Source organism: Carcharhinus amblyrhynchos, chromosome 5 (genome assembly GCF_965287045.1).
Source record: "Carcharhinus amblyrhynchos chromosome 5, sCarAmb.v2.hapA, whole genome shotgun sequence".
Taxonomy (NCBI): domain Eukaryota; kingdom Metazoa; phylum Chordata; class Chondrichthyes; order Carcharhiniformes; family Carcharhinidae; genus Carcharhinus; species Carcharhinus amblyrhynchos.
This window is the reverse complement of record NC_137328.1, coordinates 44,296,192-44,314,282: the sequence shown is the minus strand read 5'-3', so window position 1 is coordinate 44,314,282 and position 18,091 is coordinate 44,296,192. Positions and strand designations below refer to the sequence as shown.

The following is an 18,091-nucleotide window of genomic DNA, read 5'->3' as shown; positions in this document are numbered from 1 at the left end:
TTCCATGCTTAATGTTGTAGTTGCATCCTGGAAAATGCAACTTTAAGTGAAACAAATTGAAGCAAATCAGATTTTCCTGTTATTACTAATGTAGAAGCTGTGGCTGGGTCTGTAAGACCCTTCTCATCAGAAAAAATTAAAACCCTCTAAGTTGAAATATTTCACATTGCTGTTTTTATATTTGCAAATGAAATAACTTCTAAAATAAATTTTAAAATGTAAAAGAATTATGCGGACACTTCCTACTTAATTCCAGCTTGCCTCTCTTCCGATTTTGCTCTCTGAACCTTTAATTTGCCATATATTCTGCTCCCTGCTGCTTTCTGCTTCCTTCTTCTGAACCCTAGCTACGAGCGAGGGCTTGCGAGATGAACAATGAGCTGAGCGCCAAGAGGAGAAAGAGCAGCTTTGGAGTGAGAGCAACTTCAAGTTACAGGGTTATACAGTTAAATCCCAAGCTGGAAAGGCAGCAAGCGCAAGAGGCTGCTTCAAAATGGTGCCATTTGGGTCACGCCAGAAGTAATGCAAATAACATTAGAAAAATACTCCTGACACGAATACTAGCCCTAATAATTAATGTTAAAACAGAATCACTTAAATTGGGCAACAGGAACTTGCTGTACTTAGACTTAGCAGGCAGCATTGAAAGCAGTGGGCACAGGTTAACCCTGCATCGTGATTCCTATGGCCACTGTCAGGGGACGACTGAATTTTGCTCCTATTGGTATGAATGTACTTTGTTTTAATCCATGTGCTCTGACTTCCACATTTCTCCTTCCGTACGATTAAGCAATTAAATGTACGAACAGTTGGTTAACGGGATTGATCAATATTACAGTTTAATTCCCTTCTACTATGTGACTAAAATAACAAACCTGATAATTTGTTTAAAATCAGAATACTGAAAAGGCTGGAAATTTGAAATAAAAAGAGAAAATGCTGGAAGCACTCAGCAGGTCAGGTAGAAGCTGTGGAACTTCTCTATTCTGACAAAAGGTCATTGACCTGAAATGTTAACTCACAGATGCTGCCTGACCTGCTGAGTGTTTCCAGAATTCTTTTTAAATTTCTGATGATTTGTTTGCTCCTTCACATGTATGCGTAGGTTAGAGGGATGTGTAGGTTATAGGAATTAGTGGGTATAATATGTAGGGATATGGGGGTAGGCCCTGGATGGGATTGTGTTCAGTGCAGATTCGATGGGCCAAAGGGCCTCTTTCTGCACTGTAGGGTTCTATGATTCTATGTATATTTGCTGTGATGCTTCCAATGCACTATTAAAGGTTGTTCCACAATAAACTAACTCCTCTTACGAGGCCAAAGTCAAGTAGCCATTTTTCAAACTGTGTGGATCCTGACATTCAAATACTATAATCTGCAAAATACTCTCAAAATGATCAAAGGTTACTTGGGAGTGGTCTCCAAATGCTAATTTGCTTATGCTTAAAATTCCTTCTGTTTCTTCTCAGGGTAAAGGTGGTGCAAAAACCCTCATGAATACCATAATGCAGCTCCGAAAAATATGCAATCATCCCTTCATGTTTCAGCACATAGAGGTACGTTCCCAATGCAATATAACGAGAAATATTCCTACACTACTGTTTATTTTCTACAAAATAAAATTGAAATTCACAATAAATTACCCTTAAGTGCTTTTTGCTTCAACCCAAAATAAATGGCAGAAAAAGCAAGTGTATTTTAGTCTTAATAGACTGGAAGATCAGAGGTTGTTATAGAATGGCATCCTTCTTTGATGTGTAATTGTGCCTACGCATCTCTTTTGTACAGGTATCCAATTAGCCCCACTCTCCTGCTCTTTCCCCATAACCGTGTTTCCCCACCCCTTCACATAGTTATCCAGTTCTTTTGAACATAATTATTGAATTTTGTTTCCACCATCCTTTTAGGCAGTGCTTTTCAAATCATACCTGGCTGCGTAAAATATGGTTATCTCATTACCTCTCATGCTTTTGTCAATAACTTTCCTTTGTGTCCTCTGATCATTGACCTTTCCGCTACTGGAAATAGTTTCTCCTTAGGCAGTTAGGCAGCCAGAAGTATCCATAACAATTCATCTTACTAACATAGTACAATTAAGGTTTACAATTTCAGATTGAGTTTATTTTCAGAACTGAGTATAAATCAACTGAGTTCCTCTTAAGTTGTCTTTCAATGACCTTTCCAAGATCTTAAACGGGTCTATTTTACATATTGAGCAAGGCTTGAAAACAGTATTTTTAAACATTTGGCAAAGTTGTTAATTTATTTCACTAACTTTGTGCATGTCCCTTCTCGTGCATACAAGTATACAAATTAGGAGCAGGAGTAGACCACTAGCCTCCTCGGGCCTGCTCCGCCATTCAGTAAGATCCTGGCTGATCTGATTGTAATCTCCTGCCTAACCTTCACCCCTTCTTTGATCAAGAATCTATCTACTTCGGCCTTAAAAATAGTTAAAGTCTCTGCTTCCATTACCTTTTGAGAAAGGGAGTTCCAAAGACACTCTACCTCTGAGAGAAAACTGTTCTCCTCATCTCTGTCTTAAATGGGTAACTGCAATAAATTAAATATAATTTCCCTTTCGCACAACCATGTTAACTCTGCCTGACTACTTTGATTTTTATTTGTCAATTTTATGATTTATCATAACATCCTTCATAATATGTCGTAGGGAAAATATGAAGAAGTTGTTCAGCTAACTAGCCTGCAGTTTCCTGCTTTGTCTCCATCCCTTATCAAATAAAGCTGTGAAATTTTGGAAAATTAAAACCAACACATCAACTATTTGGAGCCATTTCTTTTAAAACCTTAGAGTGAAATCTATCAGGACCCAGGGATTTGTCAGCCCACAGCTCCAACAATTTGCTAGGTATCCCTTCCCTGGTGATTGTAATTTTCCTGAGTTTCACTGTCTCTTCTAATTCCTGATTCACAGCTATTTCTGGGATATTACTTGTATCCTCTATAGTGAAGACCAAGCAAAGTGCCTATTCAAATCATCTGCCATCTCGTTAATTTCTAACATTAATTCTCTGGACTCACTTTCTATCAAACCAACTCTCACTAGCTGTCTTTGTTTCTAGTTAACCTTTCTCTCTTACTCTGATTTTTCCCTCCTCACTCTCTTTACTGGTCTTTATACCCTGTCCAATCTTCCGATCTGCCACCTATTTTTGTGCAGTTATATGCTTTTTCATTAATTTGATACTACCTTAAATGTTTTTAGTTACCCAGGGATGATTGGTCCTCCCCTTGGAATTTTTATTTCCCGTTAGAATATATCCCTTTTTGGATGTTCAGAAATACCATTTTTAAATGTCTACTCCCTGCACCTCTATTGATCTATCCCTTAACCTCATTTGCAAGTTCAATTTAGATCTGTATTTATACCTTCATAATTTCCCTTATTTAAGTTTAAAATATTGGTCTTAGACCCGTTCTTCTCTCCCTCAAACTGAATGGAAAATTCAATCATTTCACAATCACAGCGTCCTCGGGATGTCATCACTTGAGGTTATCAAGTAATCCTGATAAGTTGTAGAATTCAAGATTTGGTATAGCCTGCTACCTGGTTGCTATTCTAAGAAATTATCCCAAAAACATCCTGTGAACTCCTCAAGGTTATTTTTGCTCACTTGATTTTTCCAGATGTAAAATTATGTTTTATTTAGTTTTATGTAGATTAGAGACATAGAGCCCAACTTGTCCATGCCGCCCTTTTTTTTTTAAACCCTTAAGGTAATCCCAATTGCCCACGTTTGGCCCATGTACCTCTTTACCATCTTATCCATGTTCTATCTATATGCTCTTTAAAAGACAAAATTGTACCCACCTCTACTACTACCTCTAGCAGTTTGTTCCAGACACTCACCGCCCTCTGAGTGAAAAAATTGCTGGACCCTTTTGTATCTTTTCCCTCTCACCTTAAACCTATGCCCTCTAGTTTTACTTCTGGGAAAAGATATTGACTATATAGCTGATCTATGCCCCTCGTTATTTTATAGACCTCTATAATATCACTCCTCAGCCTCCTACGTTCCAGAGGAAAAAGTCCCAGTCTATCCAGCTTCTCGTTATTACCCAAACCATCAAGTCCCAATAGCATCCTAGTAAATCTTTTCTGCACTCTTTCTAATTTAATAATATCCTTTGTATAATAGGGTGACCAAAACTGCACGCGGTATTCCAAGTATGGCCTTACCAATGTCTTATATAACTTCAATGTCCCAACTCCTGTGTTCAGTGTTCTGACCGAAGAAACCAAGCATGCCGAATACCACCTTCACCACTCTGTTCACCTGTGACCCCACTTTCAAGAAGCTATGAACATGTACCCCTAGATCTCTTTGTTTTGTAACCCTCCCCCAACGCCCTACCATTAACTGAGTAAGTCCTGCCCTGGTTCAATCTACCAAAGTGCATTACCTTGCATTTTGTCTATATTAAATTCCATTCGCCATTCATCAGCCCACTGGCCCAATTGATCAAGATCCCTGTTACAATCGGAGGTAACTTTCCTCACTGTCCACTATGCCACCAGTCTAGGTGTCATCTGCAAACTTACTAACCATGCCTCCTTTATTCTCATCCAGATCATTAATATAAATGACAAATAACAATGGACCCAGCACTGATCCCTGAGGCATATCACTGGTCGCAGGTCTCCAGTTTGAAAAACAACCCTCTGCAACTACTCTCTGGCTTCTGTGAAGAAGCCAATTTTGTATCCATTTAGATACCTTACACCAGATCCCATGAGCTTTAACCTTGTGCAACAATCTACCATGCAGTACCTTGTCAAAGACCTTACTAAAATCCACGTAGACAACATCAAATGCACTGCCCTCATCTACCTTCTTGGTTACCCCTTCATAAAACTCTATTAAGTTTGTGAGACATGATTTTCCACTCACAAAGCCATGCTGACTGTCCCTAATCAGTTCTTGTGTCTCTATCTGCCTGTATGGAGAATTAAAATCCTCCATGATTATTGCCACACATTTCTGACAAGCTCCCAATATCTCCTCGTTTATACTGTGTCTTACTATGTGGTTACAATTTGGGAGTCTTTATACCACTTCCATGGGTGACTTCTTGCTTTTATCATTTCTCATCTGTACTCAAAGAACAACACAGCACAGGAAACAGGCCCTACAAGTCTGCGCCGCCCATTTTAACACTGAGTGCCTCATTCCAATCCTCCTCCTACCTACGACTTTTGTCTACATCTAGTGGACTCCACAATAAAGGGGTGCAAATTTAGGGAATTATATGTGCGCCAGATTAAGGGAGATCCAATCAGCCTAAAAGCACGTTTTTGGGGTGTGGGAGGAAACCGGAGCACCCGGAGAAAATCCACGCAAGCATGGGTAGAATGTGCAAACTCCCACAGACACTGACCCAAGTCGGAGATCCGACCCGGGTCCCTGTAACTGCACAGCAAACAGTGATAGTCACTGAGCTGTCGTGTTGCCTGTCAATTGGTCCAGTTTAAGCGTACATTAACGATGTACTTGAATCACTTATAATCCTGGTTTCCTGAATTTAGGTCATTCCTCTCTAATGTACTAATACCATCATTAACACAAGCACTGTCCACATTTTCTAACATCCCTGTCCTTCCTAAATGTCATGCACCTTTCAATATTCAGGTTTCACTCTGTCAGCTCTCAACATATTTCTAAGTGAGCATATTGAATTATTTTTATTTGTGCTATCAGTTTGTCTGTTTTGTTTCAATTCAATTCCTAAGGTTTAAAACTGTGCAGGACTTAGTGGTAAGATTAATTTTAAGAAAACATGAAGTAAATAAGTGAATAAAATAATTAAGTAGTTAGTAAAATTACATAAGGATGGCAAGATGTCCTATGTTCCATGGCCACAGAATGTGGGAGCTTCTGATTACCATTGTGATCCGGGGCACACATAATTTGCAGCAAGTACTTTTGGCTTGAGAAGCTTAGGCTTAGAGTCATTGAGTTTGAGGCCAAATTGCAGACAGTGTCCACCTAGAATTATATTCTAGCAAGAAATCCTGGCTTTTAAGTGGGGTGGGAAAAAAAGACGCTAGAGAAAACAGAAATTATTTCATGTTGTAAAAAACCTTTCATCAAACCTGAACTTCAATATGTTTATGGGCAAAAGACATTGACAGGCTTTGATGCAGTACTTTAATAATAATTCAAGCAGGCAGGTTTCTATTTTTGTATAATTTAGCTGTTAAATATTTTGCTAAATGAAATGAAGTGCTTTTTGGAAATAGCTTAATTATATTTTGATCTGCCAGACTAGTGAAAGAACAGTTACTTACCTCCCCCGCTCATATAAATAATAAAGTATAACACTTATTAGGGCAAATGAAACAGCATATAATTTCTTTCAGTCCTTTCTAAGTAATACTTCTTTGATTTTTTTTTCCCTAGGTTTGATGTTCCTCATATGCTTTTTAAATTACACTTTTTGATAATTACACACTGCAATGACTTTTTTTGCTTTCCTGTTGCAGGAATCTTTTGCTGAACACTTGGGTTATAATGGAGGGCTCATTACTGGGTAAGTGGTAAAATACTTTGTTTTGTACAGATTTTGAAAGTTGTGATGTGGCTTCAAATGTTAAGAGTTAAATTCAAGGTGGCATATATACTTGTGTATTTTAGAGCCAGTTTTTTTGTACATCATGCATAAACTTGTGATTTTTATACTAAGCTAAAAGGTATGTGGGAATTATTTTCTTCTTCTTCCATCCATATTGCTATCATGAGGCTGATCATATTATTTGATAGAGGAAAAAAATGAAAGGCTGTTCAATTTTACTGTGTATCTTTATTTTTGTTGGATGGTGGGGAGAAGGTAAGAGAATGCTTAAAATGAAGTGTTCAAAAGTTGTTTCCTTTTAAGTATTTTTTTAAAAAACAAATTATACTCTTTTTATTGCATGGATGGAGTTCAAATCCTGTCTAAAGCGCAGGAATGGATTTCCCTTTAGTTGAAGTTTGGAGCAAGGCTTGTAACAGAATTGACTTTATCTTTTGCTGCATCGTGTAACAATTAGGGAAGACTGGTTTCAATTACAATTGTGCAGTTCCCTAATTGTGCAGTTTCATGCCCTGTCGTTTTGCAGTAAGAGTAAGATGGATCACCATGTGGCAACTTAACAACTGATGTCCTTTTCTTGAAATATGTTCAGTAAATTATATTGTAATAACTAGGAGATAAATGAGATTGCAGGAGCAATCTATTTACTTTAGCTCACTGTTTTATGCCATAATCAACTGAATTTAGTTGGTTAAATGTTGGACAAATAAATGTTCAAAGTAAAAGTATTTATCTAACCATACAACAATTTAATATACTGATGCTTCCATTACTTCCATTTAGTCCTGACCTATATCGAGCTTCAGGAAAATTTGAATTATTGGACCGCATTTTGCCAAAACTGCGAGTTTCTAATCACAGAGTACTGCTGTTCTGCCAAATGACCTCACTGATGACCATTATGGAAGATTATTTTGCATTCAGAAGTTTTCCGTACTTGCGACTTGATGGTATGTTCCACTCATGAGAACTTGGCTGCATCTCATTTGCCCCAGTGGAGTCTGTATTATGATTAAAGTCATTGTGAGATGATTTATGTAGACACGTATGCAGAAAAGCATCCAATATGAACCGAAAGACAATGCACATGATACCGTTCAGTTGTATTTAATGAAAATGACTAATCTATAGCTAAGTGAGATTAGACATTTAGTTCTGAGTGACATTAAATTTATAACTTGGGTATCATTAGAATCATAGAATCCCTACATTAAAGAAGGACACCATTCGGCCCATCGAGTCTGCACCGACCACAGTCCCACCCAAGCCCGATCCCCATAACTCTATGCATTTACTCTAGCTAACTCCCCTGACATTAAGAGGCAATTTAGCATGACCAATCCACTTAACCCGCACATATTTGGACTGTGGGAAGAAACAGGAGCACCCAGAGGAAACCCACACAGATGTAGGGAAAACGTGCCAACTCTACACAGTAATCCAAACCGGGAATCAAACCCAGGTGTCTGGTGCTGCAAAGCAGCAGTGCTAACTGGCATGCCACCATTAGCTATTGTTCTTAATTCAAAATAAAATTTCCCCAAATGCTGCTGCAATTCAACAGTATGAATAGGCAGGGTGTTCATTTGTTTATGAAGTATTTTAATCTGACAATTTTCATCAAATGTAAGACTACATTCTGCATTATCTCATTTCCTTCTCTGTGAATGGTATGCTTTGTCTGTATAGCATGCAAGAAACAATACTTTTCACTGTATACTGATACATGTGACAATAATAAATCAAATCAAAGTATTTTCTGAACAGGAATGCCTGTTGCAGTGGCACTGACTGATCATCTGTTTCATATTTTTGATCATATGATGAGACATTCTTTCAAAATTGACCTTTGGAACTACATACTGGAAAACAAATTCAGTATTTCAGCATGTTGGGTGTCCATTTGCAGCCAGTACCGGTTGCCATTGGTTAAATCCCAGCAACATTAATTGGCTACTTAAAGGCCTTGGTTCGTCCTGATCCTTCTGATAATTGAGGCAAACCTCCTGCCGCCGCCCAATTTGTTTTCCCCATTGTCAGGCAAATTACCAGAGGTATGAAAATATGAGGGCAATGGAGGTTTTGTCATAATATATCCACGGCTGAGTTGGACAGTTTTTTGATTTACAAGGCTTATGGGGCACAGGTAGTAAAGTGGAGATCAGCCATGATTTGATAGAATAGCAGAGCTGTCTCGATGGGTCAAATGGCTTATTCCTGCTCCTATTTTTTATGATCTTATAAATACACAAGATTCAAAAGCAAGTGGCATGTGCCCTGAAGGTGCAAGAATCAGACCTTTAAATATGCAAAATACCAACTTATCCTGGCATTAACAGCGATCTGTTGAGGTATCTGGACCTTACCGCAGTATTCAAGATGAGTACAACAGGAGGTTATTTAGCGTTGAAACTAACATGCCAGAAAGCATTGCCATGGGGAAGGTTTGCACTCAAATACTTGAAGTAAAGACAGCTCCCACGTAAGGGTAGACAGACAGAGGCTGTGTCCTCTACGTGACTGATCGACAACCTCAAAAGGCTCAGGCTCTCATGGCGGTTTGTTGCTGACATTTGTACCTTCTTGGAACGAGACTTCTTTACAAGAAGGTCAGGTGAGTATACACTGTAGTCTTGGATTTCTTCACTCTGGCCCCTTTTCAGATATAAGCTGAGGACATGAGAGTCTCTTTCTGTAACCTAGAATTTTGGTATTCACTGAAAGGGAGAAGGGTAAGCATGTGAAGTGAGAGAGACATCTATGAAGGAGTAATTGTAAATTAACTCTTGAAAGAGTGAATAATCTTTTCTAGACTTGGATTTTTCATTTATTTTTAGTTGAAAGCAGATGATTTTTAGATTTATGTGGTGGAGTTTTGCACCTGTAAATGTTGCAATAATCAAGAATTGGCTTATTTTTGTGGTAAAACATGTATTCCTGAGTTTTATCTTCTATCCTGTACACATAGGAACAACTAAAGCAGAGGACCGCGGCGCTTTGCTGAAAATGTTCAATGAAGAAAACTCCAAGTACTTCATATTCTTGCTTAGTACCCGAGCTGGTGGTCTAGGTTTGAATCTTCAAGCTGCTGATACTGTTATCATCTTTGACAGTGACTGGAATCCACATCAGGTGTGATGTTTATTTTATTGCAAAGACCATGGTTGTTTTGTGTAAGAAAAAAAAAGCAAGCATGAGAATTTTTAAAAATTATTAGTGTTGTTAACAATACATGTCAATACTATGTGTCCATTTTAAACAATTTTCATCTTCCAGTGTCTGTGGAGAGTAATTGTCATTTTTTTAAAAGCTGTGCTTGTACATCATAATTTCAGAAGAGGCATTCCAAGAATTTCATATTAATAACAAAACTTCCACTTCTGTAATCTCACTCAACTCTAATCCTTCCTCAGTACATCAGCTGCTGTAACCTTCACCTATACCTTTATTACCTTGAGGCTTAACTGCTCCATTGCCATGCTGGCTGGCCTTGCATCTTCCACCTTACATAAATTTGTGTTCAATTTCTGGCTTCATATTAACTGGCTCCAAATTTCATTCATCTTGCGCTTACTGACCTACACTGGTTCCCCATCCAATGTTGCTGCAGTTTCCAAATCCTCATTGTTGTTTTCCAGTCCTACGAGTTTTAAAGATCTCTGTGCTCCAAACCAGATCTCTTGAATATCTCTGACTTTCATTGCTGCAGCATTAAAGATTTTGCTTTTAGCTGCCTAAACCTCTTGAATACCCATTAAATCTTTCCACCTTTGTAACTCTACGTCTTTTTAAGATGCTCCTTGAAGCCTGCTTTTTTTTTGGTTAAGCTTTGTTATCTGACCTGATTTCGTTTTCTGTGGTTCAGTGTCAACTTTTTAAAAATTGATATCACTCGAATTATTCACTTAAAATTTTCTACTATGTGAAATGCACTGCACTAGTGTAAGTTGTTTAAAATATTTTTGTCACAGCATTAAAGCTTAAGTTGAAAGTTTGAACAGCACCTTCTTTCTGAGTATATCAGGATCTATGTAAGATCACTGCAGAATTTTTAGACTGCATCCCATCACTTAATGATATAGTGTGAATCTAAATTCTTCAGTAGTAAGGACTATTTTTTTGCTTGTTCCCGAAAACAGTTGGATCCTAAACCACCTTGAAATCAAATTACAACTATTTATGCAACAACTCTATTTGCTGGTCCATTTTGTTGATCTTCTCTGAACTTCTGCAGTTTCATATAATAACAGAACATTTTCTGTCTTGTCCCTTGACCAGTTCTGGAGCAACATCAAAAATATAAATTATTCTGCTCTCTTATTTTGAGGTGGGTCACCTCCAAGAGGGGAGAAATCAAGTTTAAGAGCAGCACTTGTGCATATTAAGTAAGCTGCAGAATAATTGTAGGTTTTCTGATTGATTCTTGCCAGATTCAAATTTTGCTGAGACTTCTTCCTTTACCTTTTATCCATTCTTTCTCCTCCTCTTCCCTCTACTCACTCTCAAGGATTTACAAGCCCAAGATAGGGCTCATCGTATTGGGCAGCAGAATGAAGTCCGTGTCTTGCGCCTCTGCACAGTCAACAGTGTGGAGGAGAAAATTCTTGCTGCTGCTAAATACAAGCTTAATGTGGACCAGAAAGTTATCCAGGCTGGTATGTTTGATCAAAAATCTTCAAGTCATGAGCGTCGAGCTTTCCTGCAGGCTTTGTTGGAGCATGAGGAGCAGAATGAGGTATGTGTAATTTTTTACAATGATTACAATCTGTGATATCTTTTGAAGCAAAATCTACACATCTGGGATTTGCACCAGGATATGTTTAATCTATTTTTTCAAAAAAAAAACCTCACTAAAGGGTGTAAGGAATAATGTTTATAAAATGAATGAGATATTAATTGTGTAAATATTTTGTACATGTAGAGAATATTTAATTTATTACCACCTAATTTAAAGCCATCATAGGTATGTAAGAATGGAAAATTATTGTATCCTTTTAAAACTAGGTAGTACCATTCCAATTATAAAACATACTGCATGATCCAGTTGTAGCTACAAACCAAGTTCGGGAGAATATTTAAAGACTATGTGATCTCTTTGTACTATTTAGCTTTTCCTCTCTGAAATGTTCCATGGTTTACCCTCATTTTAGCATGGTTTGTTCCTCTAGCTATATGCAGCCTTCATTATGTTATCTTGACAACTCTGATCAATAGGGGATTGATTATAGAATACCCATAGGTTTTACTTGCGGCAGATAATTGACAGCATTCTATCGGGTTGCTGTTATAAAGCTAGTTTTAATTTTTTTTTAAACCAACAAGTCAAGTAGGCTAAGTAGCTGATAGTCATATGGCAAACTGCAGGATCAATAACATATTCCATTCTATAGTTAAAGGATTATATGTCCATATCTTTGATTTAGATGCCTTTTGTAAGATGCTATTAGCTTGCCTTCATCGTACTTGCGGAACTTCCTCAGTTTTGAAATGAGGAGAAAGGAGCTGTTTTGATTGGACTTTAGCTCTTGTCCGAAAGGAATCTGCAAATGAAAGATTATCTCAGGGAAACTAAAGTAGTGCAAAGAGTAAACTAATATTATGTGTACTTTTGACAATTATTCTATTATTGTTGGTGCACATTGTTTATAAGCTAACAATATCTGGTCAGTTTATAAAACTTAGATACTTTTCTGACAGTCAATCCTAGTTTAAAGTGTACACAGTAGAATTTCAAAGTGAAAGTTACACACATCTACGTGCAGGCATCCTAAGACCTAGATAGAATAATATCAATTTCTGCAAGTACACTCTATCGTTGTCACTCATATGGCTGGAGGAAACCTTCACTAGTCTATGAAATGAGCAAAGGGCTTTTAAGTTAATGATCTGTAATCTCAATAACATACATGTAGGCTTTGTAGAATAAAACCCATATGTATTCATATTTAGTGAAAAATGTGTGACATGAGACCTTGATGTGTTTTTTTTAAATAATCTTGTGTTGAAGTACAAAACAAGTGCAAGATTTTGTATATTACTCCTATGAATTATACCAGACCAAATTGTTCAGTGATTGTGCAAACGAAACTGTGCTTTGTTTTGTTGCCATCAAAATTGAACAGATATGTTTAGTCTCTCAAAGCCATGAATAATGACATGAAATCTTCAAAACAATGAAATAATTATCTGCCTTCTGCATATTTGCAGAATGTGCCTTTATCATGGAGTTTGCAGTATATGCTAAAATGAATTGCTGTCAGAAATGTGAATTATTCTATTTCCATCCAGTTACATCTTTAACGTTAAGGTCTGCGTTATGCTCGATAATTAGTACTTGTGTGCAGAGTTTAAAATTTTGATTGCTAATTTCAAGTACTTAAGGATGGCAGAGAGATGACTTTTTCAAATTTGAAAACTTGCTGCAATGAGCTAATTTGCATAGCAGCAATTGGTTATGTCCTGCATCTCTTTTGTCAAATAGTGTTGTCTCCCTATATAGTTTCTTTCAATTTTACCTGTTATAATTCTTCTCTTCAGTGAATTTGCATTCACTTTGGCTGCGAAACTCATCAATAAGGGGCCTGTTTTATTGTGTTGCTAATAGCCATGAACAAAAACATGGTTTAAAATTTAAAGTAATTTTCATGAAAAATTACCCCTATTCATACAGCCAATAAATAATGCATTTTCTCCTTCAGTGGTATTGTAGAAATTAACTGTGGAGGGATGGAGACAATAAGCAAAGTACTGCATTTGGGTGTTATGGGGCTTTTCCTGGTAATAAAACAAATGTGCTTTTGTTTTGGATAAACTTTTAATCCTTACTGTGCTAGAAAAATGATCCATGCCAGAAAGTTATCAAGTTTTTATGGGGCTTCCTTTTTGAGTAAATCATTTATAATCCAATGTTCTTCAAGCAAATATAGGCCTGAGTTTGGTTAATTTATTTTAAAAAAATATTTTAGGGTACCTTTTTAAGAGAACCAATGTTCTAGGGATGCTTTAGTTGCAAATATGCATGTAAATTGCTGAGACTGTAGTCATCTGTTTGCAAACATCAGATTTTTTTGAGTGGCGCTTTTGTTAAAATTCTTCCTTGAAAGGCAAAGGATTAAAATTAATCCAATAGCTAACATGGCTCCTATTTTTAAAATGACGTGTGGAGTGACCATTCCCGTTGTCCAAAGTTTTTAAGTTGCCTGAATTCAGCAAAACAGTCATAACTGATTATTTCCCCGTAAAATGAAAAATTTCAGTTTACTTTCATGTGCAATCCTCAAGTGTTCTGAAGCATCTTCTGCTGTATTGTTGGAGAAATCAATCTTGTAACATTGCATTCTTTCACCACCAGGGGGACACCAATGCTTCTCCTTCCTGCAGTACTACCTGGGTAGGATAACATCACTGGCCGGCTTTTGATCTATAGCTGTGCTCAATAACTTTAAAAATGAGTATATGCTACAAACAGTGTCTTATTTATACGCTGTATTTTATACTTAATCAGCTGATTTAGTTTTGATAGCATAATAGCTATTGGAGTTGGAGTTTTTCAGTGAATTGCATTTTGTCAATCCAACCTTGTAACCAAAAGTGGTAATTAGTTAAAGATCTAACTCAACATGCTGAAAAGCTCTCAACTCTTAATAATGGATGGCTACGCACAAAATTCACATTGGCTTAATCCTATGGTTCTGTTAACCAGATAGTATGTTTACTATAAAATCCTTGTTAGTTTGTCTTGATTAGCATTTGTTACCGCCAAGCTTTTTGAAAAGTTGGAACCATAAAATGTAATATTTGGCAATGCAATTGGTTGACAATGTTATGTTCTGTATCTGCAATTATAAGCTACTGATTTGGGTTGTAGTGATAAATTACAATTTTTGGGGATTGACAGGATTTACAATATATAACAGCTGACCTCCCAGCCAATGATAGATCGTGAGGAAAGAAAGAACTTAAGTGAGAGATTCATGTAGAGAGGTGCAAAGTGAGAAGTCTGCAGTGAGGATGTTAGTAAGATATAATCATGAGGAAAAATCAAAGTCGCTTTATCTATTTAAAAAGAAGTTAGATAAAAGTAATTTAACTGTGCTGACATATTGCAATGAGTGGTTTCTAAATTTCCATGCGCTAGGGCATTTTAGAGATGATTTCAAGATTGTTTAAATTAGAGCTAGTAAAACATGCAAGCATGTAACCATTTGAATGGTGCAATTTGTCTTTTGTTGTAATATAGTACTAGATTTAAATCCAAACTTGGCAGCTTCTGATGTATTACAATTTTCATTTTTAGCAATGAATCTCAATTCTTACAAATAATGACCAATTAAATTGGCTAGCTCTAATTAATCAGATCTGCACAAATTTAAAAGAATGTTACTAGTACAGAAACCTTTACTTAAGATCTTTTTATAGGTCACTCACACTAATGAGGTGCCACTGTAACTAATGAAATGAACAAATAAATCTAAACAGCCTCTGACACATAGCAATTGTGTTATATTCTGCAAGGATGCCCTAATTACTATGTGTTTGCATGTTTGTGTGATTTGATATGTGCTTCATTTCCTCCCTTTTGTTTTCTCCATTGGCCTTAAATCATATTACAAAAGCTTTTTTTTAAATTTGGCCAGTGTTCTCACCTGTTCTCTCTGAAAATGCTGACTCTTGCTTGCATATTGTTCCATCTGCACGAGCAGCCCTTAAGTGGCCACTTTTCCTATGCAAATCTGGACACAATCAATAGGCTATTTGAATGTGGAGGCAAGAGTGTCTGAGCACGATCACGTGTTTTTCTCCTCCATGCCATTCCATTTCACCCCCAGTCAACATTCATGCTTTCCAGCAGGATAGCAATCGGGAGTTGGAATTTTGACTTGACTCAGCCCTGGGTGAAGTCAATCATAGCCCCCGCTCCCCCCACCCCGCCCAACCCATTTTCGGCTTCAAGGATTAAGCCTAGAAACTTCCTGATCTATATGGCTTTGCACCACAGTATTTGGCCACTATGCAATTGGAAAAGCTGCACTTTCAAAATATACCATAGACAAGGGAAGGACAATGCATAATGAGTTTCAATGGAATCATGCTGCATTTACTCAGCCATGTCTGACTTCATGATCTTTTTAGAACTGTAAGTGCAAAACTTCTGCATCATCTCAGTGGTATCATGAGTAGTGCAGAATTGTCTGGAGTAAAAATGCATCATTGCAATTGAGATTTTTTTTTTAAAGACTGATTTCTAGTGCCTGAAACTTGATATTTGGTATGTAGCACCAGTTGTGTAGAATTAATTGAAAGTGCCATTACGTTGAATTGTCAGAATTATGAACATAGATGATGAAAAACTACAAATTTTTGTGTGCTGGTGATCTGTATAAAAAGTTGCTTGTTTTTAATAATGTAGATTATTTATCTTGCACTCTGTATTCTAGCGGTTTCACCAATGCTATAAGTCCTTTGTGGACTCGTAGACATGATTTGTCAATTGTGTTACACAAATTTGTGTACTCATTCATTCCTGACATCAACACCGATTAGTTTCTAATGAAGGTACCATGCACTGGAGACTGAGGAAGATAAAATTAAATAGGGACCTGAGAAATAATTGTCACTTCAATCCTGAGTTGAATTTGATATGTGAAAGACTAGGGAAACAGTTTAATTCTGGTGACTATCAAAATGTATGCCTTTGTTTTACATTTTCCTCTTGAATAACTTGATAAACCTTTCAATTTGATTGAATGCAACACACACAGGCTTTCATTGTATCCATTGGCTTTGGTTTGTGAAATTCGTATTGCATTTTGATCAACTGATTATGATGTCAGTTGGATGCTTTTGGGAAAATGGTGTTGCCTCCAGGAGTTTCCCTTTGTTGGATTTTAGTTTTACTTCCATATTTTGTTCATTGCTACATAATAAGTTAATGAAATCCTCTCTTCTTAGTGGAATTTCTGAAATAATCTTGTCTTTTTCACACTCAACAAATTTCAAGAGAGAAACTGACAAGTGTTTGCTGAAGTGCTTATTTTGTCTTTCAAACTTGGTGGAAAACTCAGATCATACGTAAAGAAATGCACCTTGCTTGGCACTAGAAATATTCCTCTCTGCCTATAAAGTCAGACCAGATCATAGGAATGTACAATCTTTGTTTCCTGGTACTCAAAAAAAAAACCCCTCTGATATCCAACATAAAATCTCGGTCTTCAATAAAACAAAAGTTAAATATCACGTCTGCTGCTTTTTTGCACAAATGGTAAACCCTACAGTTTTGGCTTAACAGTGGAGAAGCTATGGAGGAGAAGGCACAATCTTGCTATTTTCTGGATGTGTCCAGCAATTCAGTTCTCTTGTCAAATGTGCTTTTTTTAAAAATTACCCAGCACACTGTCATCTTGATCCACCTATAGTGCTTGCTTTGTATCCATGTAAGAAAGTTTCTGGGCTTCTTGCTATAGCCTGGCAATGCATCCCATCCCCACCAATTTGATGTCTTCTGTGTTGAAAGATTGATGAGAAATTTCTGAAAACCTAGTAGTGTGTTTGTCAAAGCAGAACTGAGAAATTTTGAAGAAACTTATTCCCGGACTTGGCTTATTGCTAGCGACAGATCAGCATGGCAGTTCCCAATTGGATGGTTTGATTAATCATGTGATACCTAACTTGCAGAGCGGTAGCAACATAACCATGTGTTGATATTTCAAAGAGTCACAGGTTTGCTTTCAAATATAAGTACCATTTGATCAGCTAGTCACCCAAGCGACACATTTAGTTTTCTGCACCGTCATGTATTCTTTTTTTAAAAAAACACATATGTCAATTTATGGTAACTGAAGATCTTTTTTAATTAAAACATTGTTATCTAGCTAAACTTTTCAATCTTCCCAATATTCAGCTTGTTGCTGTTACTGATTCATATATCACATTATATTTGATGGGCATCGCTATGTTAACCTTTCATAAATCATGGAATTCAAATGTGTTTGCATTCTGATATCTAATTTGCTGTGCTACACATAATGCTTACTGAAGATTCTGAGATTTAAAATAACAGCAGCATCCTATTTTTGTGTACCCTGTCCCTGTTTCTGGACTCATTAGTGTGGAGTGGCCCTAGCCTCTTAAACTAATTATATTTTTTTTTAAGTACAATTGGAAAAACAAGTTTTCAAATAAAATTATAGCTTAGCAGAGAGATGATGTTTCCATCAACCTGAAAAATTTGTTTCAATAAATAGCATGAATCTAGTTCTGTTAGCTTGCAACTGCTAAGAAAATATTTAATTGCCATCTTAACTCCTTGACTTACAGGAAGAAGATGAGGTTCCAGATGATGAGACGCTGAATCAGATGATTGCTCGGCATGAAGAGGAGTTTGAGTTGTTTATGGTAATGGCATAAAATTATGTGAAGTAGTCAAAAGCTCAGAATTTGGTTTCTAATTGTACAACCTTAAAATGTTTGAGAGGAAGGATATCATGTGGCTAATCAT

At 36.8% G+C, this 18,091-nt stretch overlaps 1 protein-coding gene across 4 annotated transcripts in view; it reads left to right on the top strand.

Moving 5' to 3' along the window:
* The window catches only part of smarca2 (SWI/SNF related BAF chromatin remodeling complex subunit ATPase 2), a 143,833-nt gene that overhangs the window by 88,062 nt on the left and 37,680 nt on the right, over positions 1–18,091 (top strand). For 3 of the 4 annotated variants that reach the window (XM_080188711.1, XM_080188713.1, XM_080188712.1), the window contains exons 22-28: positions 1,470–1,556; positions 6,506–6,552; positions 7,378–7,544; positions 9,563–9,726; positions 11,102–11,329; positions 13,946–13,984; positions 17,911–17,988. In XM_080188711.1, the coding sequence (XP_080044837.1) occupies positions 1,470–1,556; positions 6,506–6,552; positions 7,378–7,544; positions 9,563–9,726; positions 11,102–11,329; positions 13,946–13,984; positions 17,911–17,988 (810 nt within the window). The remainder of the gene's footprint in view (positions 1–1,469; positions 1,557–6,505; positions 6,553–7,377; positions 7,545–9,562; positions 9,727–11,101; positions 11,330–13,945; positions 13,985–17,910; positions 17,989–18,091) is intronic. The other variant, XM_080188714.1, reaches the window with a different exon arrangement.